A 13,873-nucleotide genomic window follows, 5' to 3' on the forward strand; every position below is an offset into this window, starting at 1 on the left:
TGATGCACAAAGAGACACGTTCTGGAAACCTGCTTCCCAGAATAGGACCAAGTAACCTTTAAGAGGAGACCCCGAGGCGAACACCGAGAAAACTATCTGGGAACGTTCCAAAAGTTCATATAGGGTAGACGCAGAGGATATGGTGCTTCCTGTTGTGCAGCATGTGATCACGCCGAGGACCTCCAGATGTGAGACCTGACCCCTGAGAAAAGAAAAAAAACACCAACGGCCCCAACATCCAGGATGCCTCAGATTAAGCGAGGCGACTTTAGCACCTCTAGTCACCTGCTGGCCCGCGCGAGCGAGCGCATTGTAAATACTCAAGATTGTTAATCAAAAATGCAAGTCGTTATCCTGACTCAGCAACTCTCGCCGGAGCGACGTGTGGCGTCTGCGATCGAGATAGACGGTATGCCTTGGTATCGGCCAATCGTTGAAGCCGGTCGTAAAGGGTGACTGCGGGTTGTTGAACTTGCGCAGACGGGTTGAAACCTTTAGTTTGGGTGACTTAAATAAATGAGTCCCTCTCAAGAAGTTAAGAAGTTACTCTCGTGGAGTTGGTTTTAGCTCATTAAGGAATAAGGACATCGAGGGGTTAAACCCTGAACACCCGACTGACGCAATTTTCGTCCAAACTCTTGACTCACAACTCAAATGTGAACCCGTAAATACAAATATAATAAGAATTTTGGTTGACTTATAGTTTTTTTCAATATGTTAACTCATATCAATCTTAAATTAACATCTATAAATCCACGAAGAAACTAGAACGGGCACTCGGTAGAGTGCATACCTTCGCATACCACAAGATTGGATTATGAACATTTTGGCATTAGTTGCATGCCAATTGGATAGAAATTGGCCGCGCTATGGTAAAAAGAAGATTTTGACCTTTTCATGACCTTGACCTTTGACCCGATCGATCCCAAAATCTAATCAAATGGTCCCCGGATAATAACCAATCATCCCACCAAATTTCATGCGATTCAAGAAGATGTTGACCTTTTCATGACCTTGACCTTGACCTTTGACCCGATCGATCCCAAAATCTAATCAAATGGTCCCCGGATAATAACCAATCATCCCAACAAATTTCATGTGATTCAAGAAGATGTTGACCTTTTCATGACCTTGACCTTGACCTTTGACCCGATCGATCCCAAAATCTAATCAAATGGTCCCCGGATAATAACCAATCATCCCACCAAATTTCATGTGATTCAAGAAGATGTTGACCTTTTCATGACCTTGACCTTGACCTTTGACCCGATCGATCCCAAAATCTAATCAAATGGTCCCGGATAATAACCAATCATCCCACCAAATTTCATGCGATTCAAGAAGATGTTGACCTTTTCATGACCTTGACCTTGACCTTTGACCCGATTGATCCCAAAATATAATCAAATGGTCCACGGATAATAACCAATCATCCCACCAAATTTCATGCGATTCGGTTTAATACTTTTTTAGTTATGCGAGTAACACGCATACAAATAAATAAATAAATACACGGCGATCAAAACATCACCTTCCGCATTTTCAATGCGAAGGTAATCATGGGGGGGGGGGGAAGAGAAAAATGTATTTAGTAATTTATTAATAATTTATTTGTAATTTTTTTGGGACTTCAGTAACGGCTTATTCAACATATTTTAAAAATATAACACAAATAGACGCGGCTCAAGCTGGTATCCATGTCTCCTACCTAATGTCCTGTTCACATCCCCCAATAGCCTTATGATTGTGGGGACTGTAGTTCCAATAATTAAAGTATGATTACCCCCCCCCCCCCCCCCCCCCAGATAAAGAAGTAAGACTAAATTTGACTATGGGAGGGACAAAGTCAATCATTAACTTCTTCCATGTGACCCACATTTAAATCATAAATCATAATCTGATGGCAGTTGGTGGGCTGTTGGGTTAAAGTCAATACAATCCGTTCACAGTCACCATTAATAGAAAAAGAAAGAGAAAGAAAGAGTTTTTTAATGTCATACTACATATTTTTACATCGATGAAATGTGTTCTCTGCATTTGACCCATCCTTACTTATTAAGGAGCAGTGGGCTGCTGTGAAGCGCCCGAAGAGCAACTAATCGATGAGTCGTCGAGAATTAAACGCTCATATTTCCCTTTGTTTGCCTCTTTAATCATAATAGTCAATCTTATATCATAATACTTTTTAAAAAGCAACATTTTCTGGGGATTTAAACCTCCCCAAAAAGTATTTTTTTCCGACCCAGAGGAAGGTAAATCTTCTGACCGTGTTCAAAGATCATGTTTGGGGGCGATAATCTAATTGCTTATGTTATACGGGCCTCTCAATAATTAAAGAGGCCGGGTGCAGCCGGCCCGCGATGACATCAGCCCTGATTAGCACGAGTGTGTGGATGGAAGTCAAAGTGCTGACAGAAGGTAGAGCGCCGTAAAGCGTGATTCCATTACCGCGCGGCTTAATTTATAACTCCGTCAGGCCTCAACGCAAACAGCAAGAACAACAGAGTCCCTGCTGCCCTCAATCTATAAAACCAAAACAGTAAGATATTAACAGGTGTATTTGTATAGTGTAGCTTTATTGTCCTGTAGAGCTCGCTCCCTCCTCAAAGCTGCGCCTAGAGCTGAAGAATGAATTACTTTTAATCCTCCCTGATCTACACAGGAGTATATGAGTCGGAGGTTTATTTATTTAGATATGAGATAAATGCACACGAAATATGATCTCAATAACAAATGCACGTAAGCTCCATGTAACATGTGGTAAGCGGTGGAAGAATTGAGAAGGCGATAAACATAAATTCACACAAATCCTGGTAAAAGTCATGCATTCGAAATTTATTATTAAAACACAAAGCACTCATTATGTAGAAAGGCCCATTCCCAAGTGATATGATATATTATTGATGCATTAATGAGCTCATCGCGTTAATGTTGCCCTGGGCTTCTTCGTTTACTGCTACTATTTCCCAAAGGGATCAATAAAGTCTTCTCTTTTATCCATAACCGTAAATCCTCCTCATGTGTTCATTTTTATTTTCTCCTATTAACATTTCCAAACAGCGTCTGAGCCCTCGGAGTCGTCTCATTGTCTCTTTGTGTCGTAACTTAACCGTCGCTGCGAAGAAACTGCGGTCGGTGTAGTTTCAAAGAGGAAACCAGCGAACGCGGAGGATGGCGCTCACTCTTTCCCTCCACTTGTCTCCTCTTCTTTCTTTGTCTGCTTTTTACTGCTTCGGGTTCCTCGCCGTTCAAAAAAAATCACCCGAGGATTCACTGGCGCCTTCGTTCTTCTCCTTTTTTTTTTTTTTTTTGTGTGCACTTTGTGAAATCCTCATCATGCTCTTTACAGTCTGCATTCCCTTTTAAAATGTTCCCCCGCTGACCTTTGACCTCTATGATTCTCAACAAAGTCAGGCCTCACTGAAAGCCGTTTTTTTAATCAAAGATTGGAGGACGAGCAATTTGTATCTCAGCAGATATGAAGGCTTTTAGTCTATTTGGAGCTAATCCATTTAAACTATTGATAGAGGGAGTACTGCAGGCCATTGAACCCGAGTAGGCAGGTTAATTAAGGTTTCTGCAACAGGAACGTGCTTTATTTATTCTTTCTAAGTTGAAATAAGTTGAATATTCTGTATTAAATACATACATTACTCTCAAGGAGTTAGTTAGTGACAAATGATCTACTTTATTCCGGGTACATTTGACCTCTGTTTGCTCCTTCTCTCTCCACAGTTGCTCAGTAAACCCCGAGCTCGCCCTTCATCCGATAGATAAAAGGAGCGGGATTGAAATCTCGTTCAGGGTTTTTATGTTTCCATCAGCCGAGGATGATAACTCAATTTAAAACCATTCCGACAGCTTTGTCCAGGCTGGTGTTCCTCTGGTCGGGATTACTGTCGCTCTCTTTACTTCGGCCTAAACCATAAATCAATCCAATAAACGCCGCCACTTTACGTCATGTGTTTGAAACTGGAATTCATTCAGATTCTCTGGATAATTTAGTGTTTGTACACTTTGTGACTCTATTGAGTAAATAAAGTGTTATTATTACCTTCGCATTGAAAATGCGGAAGGTTATGTTTTGATCGCCGTGTATTTATTTATTTATTTGTATGCGTGTTATTCGCGTAACAAAAAAAGTTTAAAACCGAATCGCATGAAATTTGGTGGGATGATTGGTTATTATCCGGGGACCATTTGATTCGATTTTGGGATCGATCGGGTCAAAGGTCAAGGTCATGAAAAGGTCAACATCCTCTTGAATCGCATGAAATTTGGTGGGATGATTTGTTATTATCCGGGGACCATTTGATTAGATTTTAGGATCGATCGGGTCAAAGGTCAATGTAAAGGTCATGAAAAGGTCAAAATCTTCTTTTTACCATAGCAATTTTTATCCAATTGGCATGCAACTAATGCCAAAATGTTCATAATTCAATGCCCAATCTTGTGATATGCGAAGGTATGCGCTCTACCGAGTGCCCATTCTAGTTATTTGTGTTTTTTAATTGATATTGATGTCCAGGTCCAACAGAGATCAGTGGTTACAAACTGCACATAGCATCTTCTTTATTCTCTACATCGCTGGTTCTCAACCTTTTTTCAGTGATGTATCTCCTGTAAAATATTTGTTTTCATCCGAGTACCCACCCCCCTCCCCCCTCCACCAGTGCAAAACATTTTGGGTTGAAAAAAAGATGTAATACGCAGCATTGTGACATCAGTGTCTGATTAAATCTATTAAATATACAATTCAGTTTAACTTTAATTCATAATTAAAGGATTTTTTAATGGATGCTCATTTTAAATATATATGTGTTTTAATTCCCGTAGCCCCTGGAGTGCCTTCCCGTACCCCCAGGGGTAAACCGTTCTGCTCTGCATCACCTGTTGCTATGCAAAGAATAAAACGACCTTCAGGAACCAAAGAAAAACACGAGAATGCGGTCGCAGCGCGCCGGAAGATGAAACCTGTCATCGTCCAGAACCGCTCCGACACTTATCATAAGCGACACCTCGCTGGAACGACAGCTGACCAGATCTATGTTTAGCTATCGCTACACAGATGGGGATTTATGGACGTTTTTAAATGTCAAAGGCCGCGCAGGAGCTGACCTCTGGGTTCCAATGCCAGGGGATTCATTGTGATGCTAATCCTGTTTCATCCACTCGGACCCTAAAATAAACCCAGCGCTCGGAAGAATGAGCCGTAATCCCCGTCAGCGAGCCCCCCATGTGTGCGCCTGTCCTGAGCCGCGATGTTATGTCACAGTCGGAGCCACGGCGATCATGAAATGAGGAGGGGGGGGGGGGGATATGAGCAGGTACAACGGTATCATGCAGGGATTTTCTCACGTCATTTGAAATGTTTTATGCAACATGCAATACAGCTGTGTACACACACACACACACACGGTTATTCACTTTCTCACAGAGACAACACAATGCTAGCTTGTGTTTGTAGCTCAGCATAAAGACATGGAGACGCCTGGGAAACGGCTTGCCGTTGTGAACACGTCTCGTCTGGTTTTCTTAATCTGAGCAAAAACAAAGTGTGCCAGTTTGTAATCGGATCGGACGGCCAAGAAATATTTTGAAAGAATGAGGCCAACAGTTTACCGCCATTCCCAGTCGCCATGCTATGCTAAGATAACTAGCTATCTAGCTTCTTATTTAACGTATACAGACGTTAGATCTCTGAATCACCTCTGCGATAAATAATTTTTCCAAACTATTCCTTTGAGGAAGTAGCTGATAAAAAAATGAAACAACTAGAACGGGCACTCGGTAGAGAGCATACCTTCGCATATCACAAGATTGAGCATTGAATTATGAACATTGTGGCATTAGTTGCATGCCAATTGGATATAAATTGACCGCGCTATGGTAGAAAGAATATTTTGACCTTTTCATGACCTTGAGCTTGACCTTTGACCCAATCTATACCAAAATCTAATCAAATGGTCCCCGGATAATAACCAATCATCCCACCAAATTTCATGCGATTCGGTTTAATACTTTTTTACTTATGCGAATAACACGCACGCATACAAATACACGGCGATCAAAACATTACCTTCCTTATTTTCAATGCGAAGGTAATAAAATAAATGCAAAAGTAAAGACATTTTGGACTTTTGTCTATTTAGAAAATGCAATAAATCAACGTACAACGTGTCTTTTCGTTCCAAGCTCTTTAATCAGGATTGCCGCTCGCAAATCTATGCAAATAGAAGACTTTTCTCTTTACGTTCACAAATGTAGAGGCCGATGGAATTTGTGAGCATTTTCCCGTAGAAGGAGCTTTGGACCCAAAAGGCCCAGAAAGCCCAGATGGCAGCTTGATGGGTAAAGACATCGGGGTTGTGATCTCTGTGGTATATAGGGCCGCAATGAAGCAGCTTGAGCCGGTCATATGTGAGGCTCGTCATGCTATAAACACAGCGACAATCCTCTGAGGCTCAGGTCCAACTCGACGTACATCTGCAGCGATGTAATGAAATGTATTTCGCCTTAATGCTCTCAATGCAGAGCTATAAGGAGGAATGAACATGCGCCGCCATGCCGGGGATTACAGGATCACTTCATTTGGGCTGAAAAGGAAGCAAAACTACCGTTTAGAGAACAAAAGAGATGAAAACTAGCTCCCATGTTGAAAATCAGTCACTATAATAGCCGTCGGCTCTGCTTTCTTGGTTTTTAATGGGAGGTCAGACATCTGGCCTCGGGGCTTTTCATGTAATTGCTCTGCTTTTCTAAAGTGGACAATAGCATCAAATCTATACATTTTGATCCAATCCTCAGTGATTAACTAAATGAGCTCTTTATGAAATGGGGATCCATTAGAGGAGATTACTCGCCATGTTGATAGGTCATAAACCCCCTCCATGCATGTCGTATGCATATACACGGGGAGGTCACTGACCCGCTCTCATTTTTCACGCTTTCAATTTTGATGACCCGCCGCTTGGCTGCACCCATTGTTGAAGCCCACAGATGTCACAACGATTAATGACTATATAATGGGATATAATTGGGTGAATGTATGCGACTCCGCAGGATTAATGCGCCAAAAAAAGAGCCGTGCATCATGTCACGGCGGAAAAGAAGACATTGCATCATAATCAACTTCTGGATTAATATCGATTTTACACCCTGCTGTTGAAAGTCATTGGTTTTCTACCATTTTTCCGAGTGTTGGCAGCTTTGCTCCAGACAAAAACCTCTCAACTATTAGATGGATTGTCGAGGACTTTCCTGCAGACATTCCTGATGTCCAGTCAAGTGGAAGATGAAATGGCGGTGGATAAATACTTTGGTCACATACAAAACTGGATTTTCTTTTTACTCAAGGATACATTTTAAGTATTTCTACTTTACTTGAGAATTTACATTGTTGTGCTACTTTATACCTTAACTTCACTACATTTTGAAAGCCAGATTTGACCTTTTTTAGTAGTATTTACCTATAATAGGTTATTTTTGTATGACACTTTAATGGAAACGATTCCTCCATACACCTACAGTCCTTAGCGACTTGTTGCTAATAAAACAACAAAGTAACATTTTCCAAATATTTACATTAATCAACTCCTCAATAACATGTTTTTGCTGTTTATTTTTTACTTTTTGGGAAGACGTGTTGGGCCTTTTCCCCCTACACAGACATCAAACACAGGCAGTCATGAACAAACGTGTAAAAAATACTCAAATATTTTACATAAGCAAAAATACCAGAGTATAAAAAAAATACTCTGATTCAAGTAAAAATCCTGCATTCAAAGTACCAGAATTAAAATATACTTTAAAGTACAAAAAGTAGAGTTTACTCTGCAGAACGGTCTGTTTCAGTAGCTAATACATACAGTATATAATTATAATAATTATCAATGTACTATTTCACATTCGACAAGGTGGAGCTATTTTACATTTATTTTAATTACTTATTGCGCTGCTGGGTAGTTAAACCAATAATAATAAATCATACTTTATTAGTTGATTTTTTATATAGTATTAATTCATCATCTAATTCTATAAAGTCACTAGAACCATTTGACCCAATGTGATGGACATAATTTTTTTTGACTAAGTGGGATTTCTATTACAAATACATGCTGTATCAGTTATTACACAGTAATTACACTGTATTAATTTGCATGACATCGCTGCTGTTGAATGCAGCTCATTATAGTACATGCAGAATTGAGGTCATATACCTTGTGTACGTTGATGTGTTTTGCTTTAGCTTATCAAATCTTAAAATCCTGTGAAAATTCTCGGCTTCTTCCATATCACTTTAGGGGTGACAATAAAAAATGACCACAACCTAGAATGTAACCCTTTAAAAACAGTCAAAAATATGATTTAAATTATTCACATCATGTCCTCAGGCATGTTCTTTAAGCCACGGTCACCTTCCATCTCCAGCACATGCATATGAGGAACCCACTCGGCACAGAGAATAACCACGCCGGGCGTAACGTTACCCTCGTATCACACATGCGTAGCGGCAGGAGTGGAAAGTAGTGTTCGGAGAGCAGATGATTTAGATACATGTTCACGCAGTGCCAGGGACTCTGCACCTAAGAGCAGAGCCAATTCAAATATAGCACCGGCTCTTGGGAAAAGGTTTCCTTGAAAAGGATGATTAATGGCAGCCCGGCGTGTTTCTGCGAGGCGGCATGGCATGACTAATGCAAACAGGTTTTTCTTTTTCTTTTTTTAGGTAACAAACTAACCTTTGCTCAACAGTTGATTATTTTGGCTCCTTTTTTTTTTTACATTTATGAAACTCAAGCACAAAATATATTTTACACCCATTTCCCCCTTTTTCTGCTTTGTTGACAAACAACAACAACAATAACAATACACACATTATATGACCCAATCAAATGTAATTCAAGCAGACTGTGTGAAGTCAGAGCTGTCGCTCGGTGGTTGCATCAGCAGGAGAGAGTTGGCCGTGCGGCTCTTTGAGCAAACAATGATATAACGCTGTGCAAACAGGGAGAGTATCACAATGTGGAGCAACACCGTGGCAGTTCTGAGAACTGTTGGCTAATTGTGGTTCTCATGTATTAAGGCAGGTCGTTGTTGAGCATGCCGTATACCTGGGACGAATACATTACCCTATAGGACGCAGCTGTACAGCAGGTTTTAGGGTTGGAAACACCTTCTAGTGGAGATGCATTTAATTGTGTTTAGACACCTTTAAAAGACTTTGAGCTAAACGCAAACACAATTAAAACAATATACTCATATCATGCAGTGCACACTACATTGTTTCCGTGTATAGGTTTATAGTATATATTGTTCCATGTTATTATTGTCCAAAGGCAGTATGTGTAAATATCCTCTGCATCCTCTAGGGCTACAATTTGCATTTCTTGTTAAAAAATAAAGGAATCGTGAATTTTCGTAAATTTAATGCAAAATGGCCACTTAACCCTTGTGTTGCCTTCGGGTCATTTTGACCCGATTCAATATTTAACCCTCCTGTCGCCTTCGGGTCAATTTGACCCGATTCAATGTTTAATGTCGGTGTTCTTTCGGGAGTCAACAAACAAACATAAAGTACCTCACACTTAAACTTGGAAAACAATATTAATTCTAATAATTTTCTGGAGATTTTAATAGCTGGGGTCATATTGACCTCAAGGGTAAAATATGTTAGTAAATATAAAGGTAACAGGAGGGTGAAACATTGAATCGGGTCATATTGACCCGAAGGCGACAGGAGGGTGAAACATTGAATCGGGTCAAATTGACCCGAAGGCAACACAAGGGTTAAAAAATACAAGTTTTTTCTCAATGTCGCTTCAATTGAAGTTGAAGTGGTGAAATCCTCATTTCACTTTGGCAAACGCTCGGTGTCATTCGTGTATCAATGAATGCAATCACGCTAGCGGCATCAGAATGCTAACATGTTGATCTTTAGCGTGTATAAAGGTCCATCTTCTTAGATTTAGCGTGTTAGAATGCTTTAATTTGCAGGTATTTTGTCAAAAAGAATAAATTAAACCTAAAATAGTTTCCACCTAACCACAAAAAGGTAGGGACCACGAATGTCGCATCAGATTTCCCAGTAATCCATCCTACAGTTGGCTCATTTCACTCAGAAACAACAAATGCGAACCTCATGTTGCAAAAAAAAAATCCAGATCATCAGCAACGTCCTCAGGACTCGTCGTCTGGGCAACATGAATGACAAATAATATTTTTGCGGTCCATCGTGTGGATGTTGAGATATTTCGTTCTGGGCCAAATGACCTTAGGCAGACATCGCCATCCACAGAGCCAACGCCACGAGAAACAAGAGCAATCTAAAAGCTATTTTCTTGGGTTAGTTTTTCAGAAAATCTGATGGATTTTTGGGATTATTTCACCAAAGACAAAACCCCAGGAAACACACATCGTCTCTGAACAGGAGCCGTTATCTGCTCTTATCTGTCCCCCTGGCGACAGGAAGTAATCGGGGTCATGGGAAATATGCTGCTGCTGATTTTGACAAACACAAGCGTCCAGACAATCGTATATCCTAATCTCCACCTCAACATTGAGGGAGTAAGATTATACAGTTACTCTTTGGAGCTTTATTACAAGGGCACTCGAGTCGTGACCTCCAAGTTCCCATTTAGAAACATATCGTTATGAAATTCGAGCTCAGCAATTTGCACACGTAGAAATCCAGGTCAACGGTTATTTCTAAATCCTCAACTTCATGTGGAAAAGTCCCAGCTCTGTGCCAGCCGACATCTAGTATCTCCTCATTCCTCACAGTCAAATTCTCACTCAATGTTCCAAACACACCCTCGACAGCTGAGCGGCGGCACGGATATACTCGGAAACCTCCCGCCGTGATCTCCACCGGGCTCCGAACGTTCGCTCTGGGTCTGGATTACCTCGTGGGAGATCGGATGCGGGGAGAGGTCAACGTGTACCCATTGAAGTGGGCTTCGAAAACAAAAACAAGCACAGTGCTAGGATGGGTGCGGAGTGGACGCCGGGCGGGCGGCCGAGCAGCACGGACGATCGATGGGTCGGATCGCTCGACGGCCCGCAGGATGTCGAAAGACTGGGAAGAACCAATACTGCGTGCGGCGGGAGAGAAGTAGGACGTGCAGATCGGTCGCGAATAATTCAATCAGCTCTCACTTAAACCACTCGTTAGTTCCAAGAAGTTGGAGAGGGGGAGGAGGGGGAGGGGGGGGGTCTCCCCTTGTTATCAGAGAGGTCTTCAGCTCTGGAAGCTAAACTATGGATTTGATGACAAGTGCAAAGCAAAGATATTGATTTTCTTTGTAAACCTTGTGCTGCTTGCACACACAAAAAAGGCTCCAAAGGGCCAAAGATAGATAACGCTGATTTCAACCGAAACTTTGGAACCACGGAATAGATCCCAAACATGAATATGAGGCCGCGCTCAAAGCGGCCCCCGTCTTATCGGGTCATCCAACCAAGGCTTTGGTTTTTATGTATGTGCATAAGAGTCAATATCAAGAGTTTTTAAAGTTGCTTGTTTTGAGAGTAATGAACCCAACTCCGGCTAAAAGATTCACTGAAATTGAATTTTTATTTGAACTGTAGAAGCTTTTCTGATATCAAACAACGAATGAAAGGGTTTCTGCAGAGTTAAACAAACTCAAATGAAGACTTTTTAACGCCACATACCACATGTTCACTGTCACACAAAATGACAAAATAAAAGAGAGCCAATCAGGCCAATAAGCACATGAATTAATTGATATGTTTGCCACATTTGTTGTGTTTTATATAACATGACCTGGACCCAGACAAGCAGCAACAACACATACGGATGGATTAACCTATTAAAGAATAATAACATGTGTTTTGTTTTGCTCATTAAATTGAGGTCTTCTCAAAAACAAGTACTGAATGAAATTATTTTCAAGATCATAAATTATTCATATTTTTGATAGCTCTGTAAAATATCATCCTAAGTAGCTCAACAAAGTACATCTTAGTTTTGCATAGAGTAAACACTGCCACCTAGTGGCACGGAGGTGGAACTCATTCAAACGTCTACTTGTTTGGTTTTTTAAAGAGCTCACACACATCTTTATCAAACTAATATTTGTATTTGTATTGAAGGTTACAGAGCATCTTTCTATCAAAATGAGTAAATACAAATTTAAATATTAATTAAAAATGATCTGTTGGCTGTACATTGAATTAACTTTTCGTTATTTTAGGGGGGGTGACGCCTTCTGACTATGTGCCCTTGACATGTTACTGACTGAGTGGATCCATTTACACAATTTCACAATGAATTCCTCACACGATAACAGATGTTTGGTCCCAATAATGCATGTTATACTGTATGCGTCCACATTGCCGCTCATCAAACTCAACGGTGCCAAATTGGGACGGCGACCCACAAGAAACGGCTTGATTCTTTGGCGTGAACGTCACCGTATCCATTCCACATGTTCCTTAATTACATTCAGCGTGATTATCTTTTGTTTTGTGTGTATTTTACAGAATGATGTGATGATGAGGGAACATGGAGAGAGAGAGAGAGAGGGGGGTGGAGATGAGGTGGAGACGAGGATGGGGGAGCTCTCGGGTCTACGATCGCTTTTTTCTGCTCTCAAAATGTCTGAAGTTGGCCGGCCTAATCTTCATCTCTGCAAATTCAATTGAGTGTTCGTGGCCCTTCCAGTGGAACCAGTTGATCCCCTGCAGAGAAAAAAGAAAATGCAGAGTATAATTCGTAAAATATGTTTCTTTTTTACACCAAAGGTGAGATGTAAACAGTTCAATGAACATCTAAAAACGTTGGATTGAAAATACCGAAGCCAAAAAGGAAGGATGTCACACTGAACGTACGCACCTTACTGTGACTGCCGTCACCATATTTCCCCATGAGGTTGACACGATGACAGTTTTTATACCAGAAGGCGCCTTTGTACGACAAGGCGCAGTTGGTGACGGCGATGTCGTTATCGTTGTCGAAGGTGGAGAAGGGCCGACCCTGGTGGTACGTCATGGAGTCGCCTGGTGGAGATATGAAGAGAGTGGGAGCTCAGAAAACATGGCTCACGTCAACCGGTGAGCTCCTTCAATAGAAGAAAGTCCTTTTTTAGGATAATTAGTTTTTTTATATCATTAGAAAGTATCTTAGCGGCTTTTCTCAAAGTGCATTTAGTATTTATACATATATGTATTTTTTTTTACATAGTGTTTATTAATGTACCTATGTTATTTTTAGCCATTTTCTCATGTATTTGTCATACTGTATTGGACAGTGGGTACGGAAAGCATTCAGACCCCTTTAAATGTTTCACTCTTTGTTTCATTGCAACCATTTGCTAAAATAAAACATTTCTACATTTCTGTTTTTTTCTGTCTGAATACTTTCCGTACCCACTGTGCTGTTTGTGTCCCGTGTGTGGACTGTGCTACGGCCTCCTGGCCAGGTCATCATGGTAAATGAGAATTGGTTCCTAATTGATTTTACCTGGTTAAATAAAGGTCATATTTAGATAATCAGCTTAGCTTAGCATACACATCTATCCCGTCTGTGTATAAAAGTAACAAAACCCACCGACTCAAGCTGAATAACACACATCCTGCAGCCTCATCGCTTCCTACCTTTGAAAGCTATAGGAAGCTGAGGAATATGAATCTGTATCTACCATTCCAGATGGAATAAAGATTGGGTTTCGTCAAATCAACCGGGACCAAAATATTTTAAACTAGAACGGGCACTCGGTAGAGTGCATACCTTCGCATATCACAAGATTGGGCATTGAATTATGAACATTTTGGCATTAGTTGCATGCCAATATGGTAAAAAGAAGATGTGGACTTTTTCATGACCTTGACCTTGACCTTTGACCCGATCGAT

The 13,873-nt window shown here is 40.8% G+C and overlaps 1 protein-coding gene across 8 annotated transcripts in view; it reads right to left on the minus strand.

Annotated features, from left to right (window-relative positions):
• Positions 1-11,549: 11,549 nt before the first annotated feature.
• Positions 11,550-13,873, minus strand: part of tnca (tenascin Ca) — a 34,057-nt gene continuing 31,733 nt past the window's right edge. For all 8 annotated transcript variants that reach the window (XM_056432398.1, XM_056432397.1, XM_056432401.1 and 5 more), the window contains 2 exons: positions 12,857-13,020; positions 11,550-12,702 (listed from right to left, as the gene is read on the minus strand). In XM_056432398.1, coding sequence (XP_056288373.1) covers positions 12,592-12,702; positions 12,857-13,020 — 275 coding nt within the window. In that variant the 3' untranslated portion in view covers positions 11,550-12,591. The remainder of the gene's footprint in view (positions 12,703-12,856; positions 13,021-13,873) is intronic.

Source organism: Pseudoliparis swirei, chromosome 15, assembly GCF_029220125.1.
Source record: "Pseudoliparis swirei isolate HS2019 ecotype Mariana Trench chromosome 15, NWPU_hadal_v1, whole genome shotgun sequence".
NCBI lineage: Eukaryota > Metazoa > Chordata > Actinopteri > Perciformes > Liparidae > Pseudoliparis > Pseudoliparis swirei.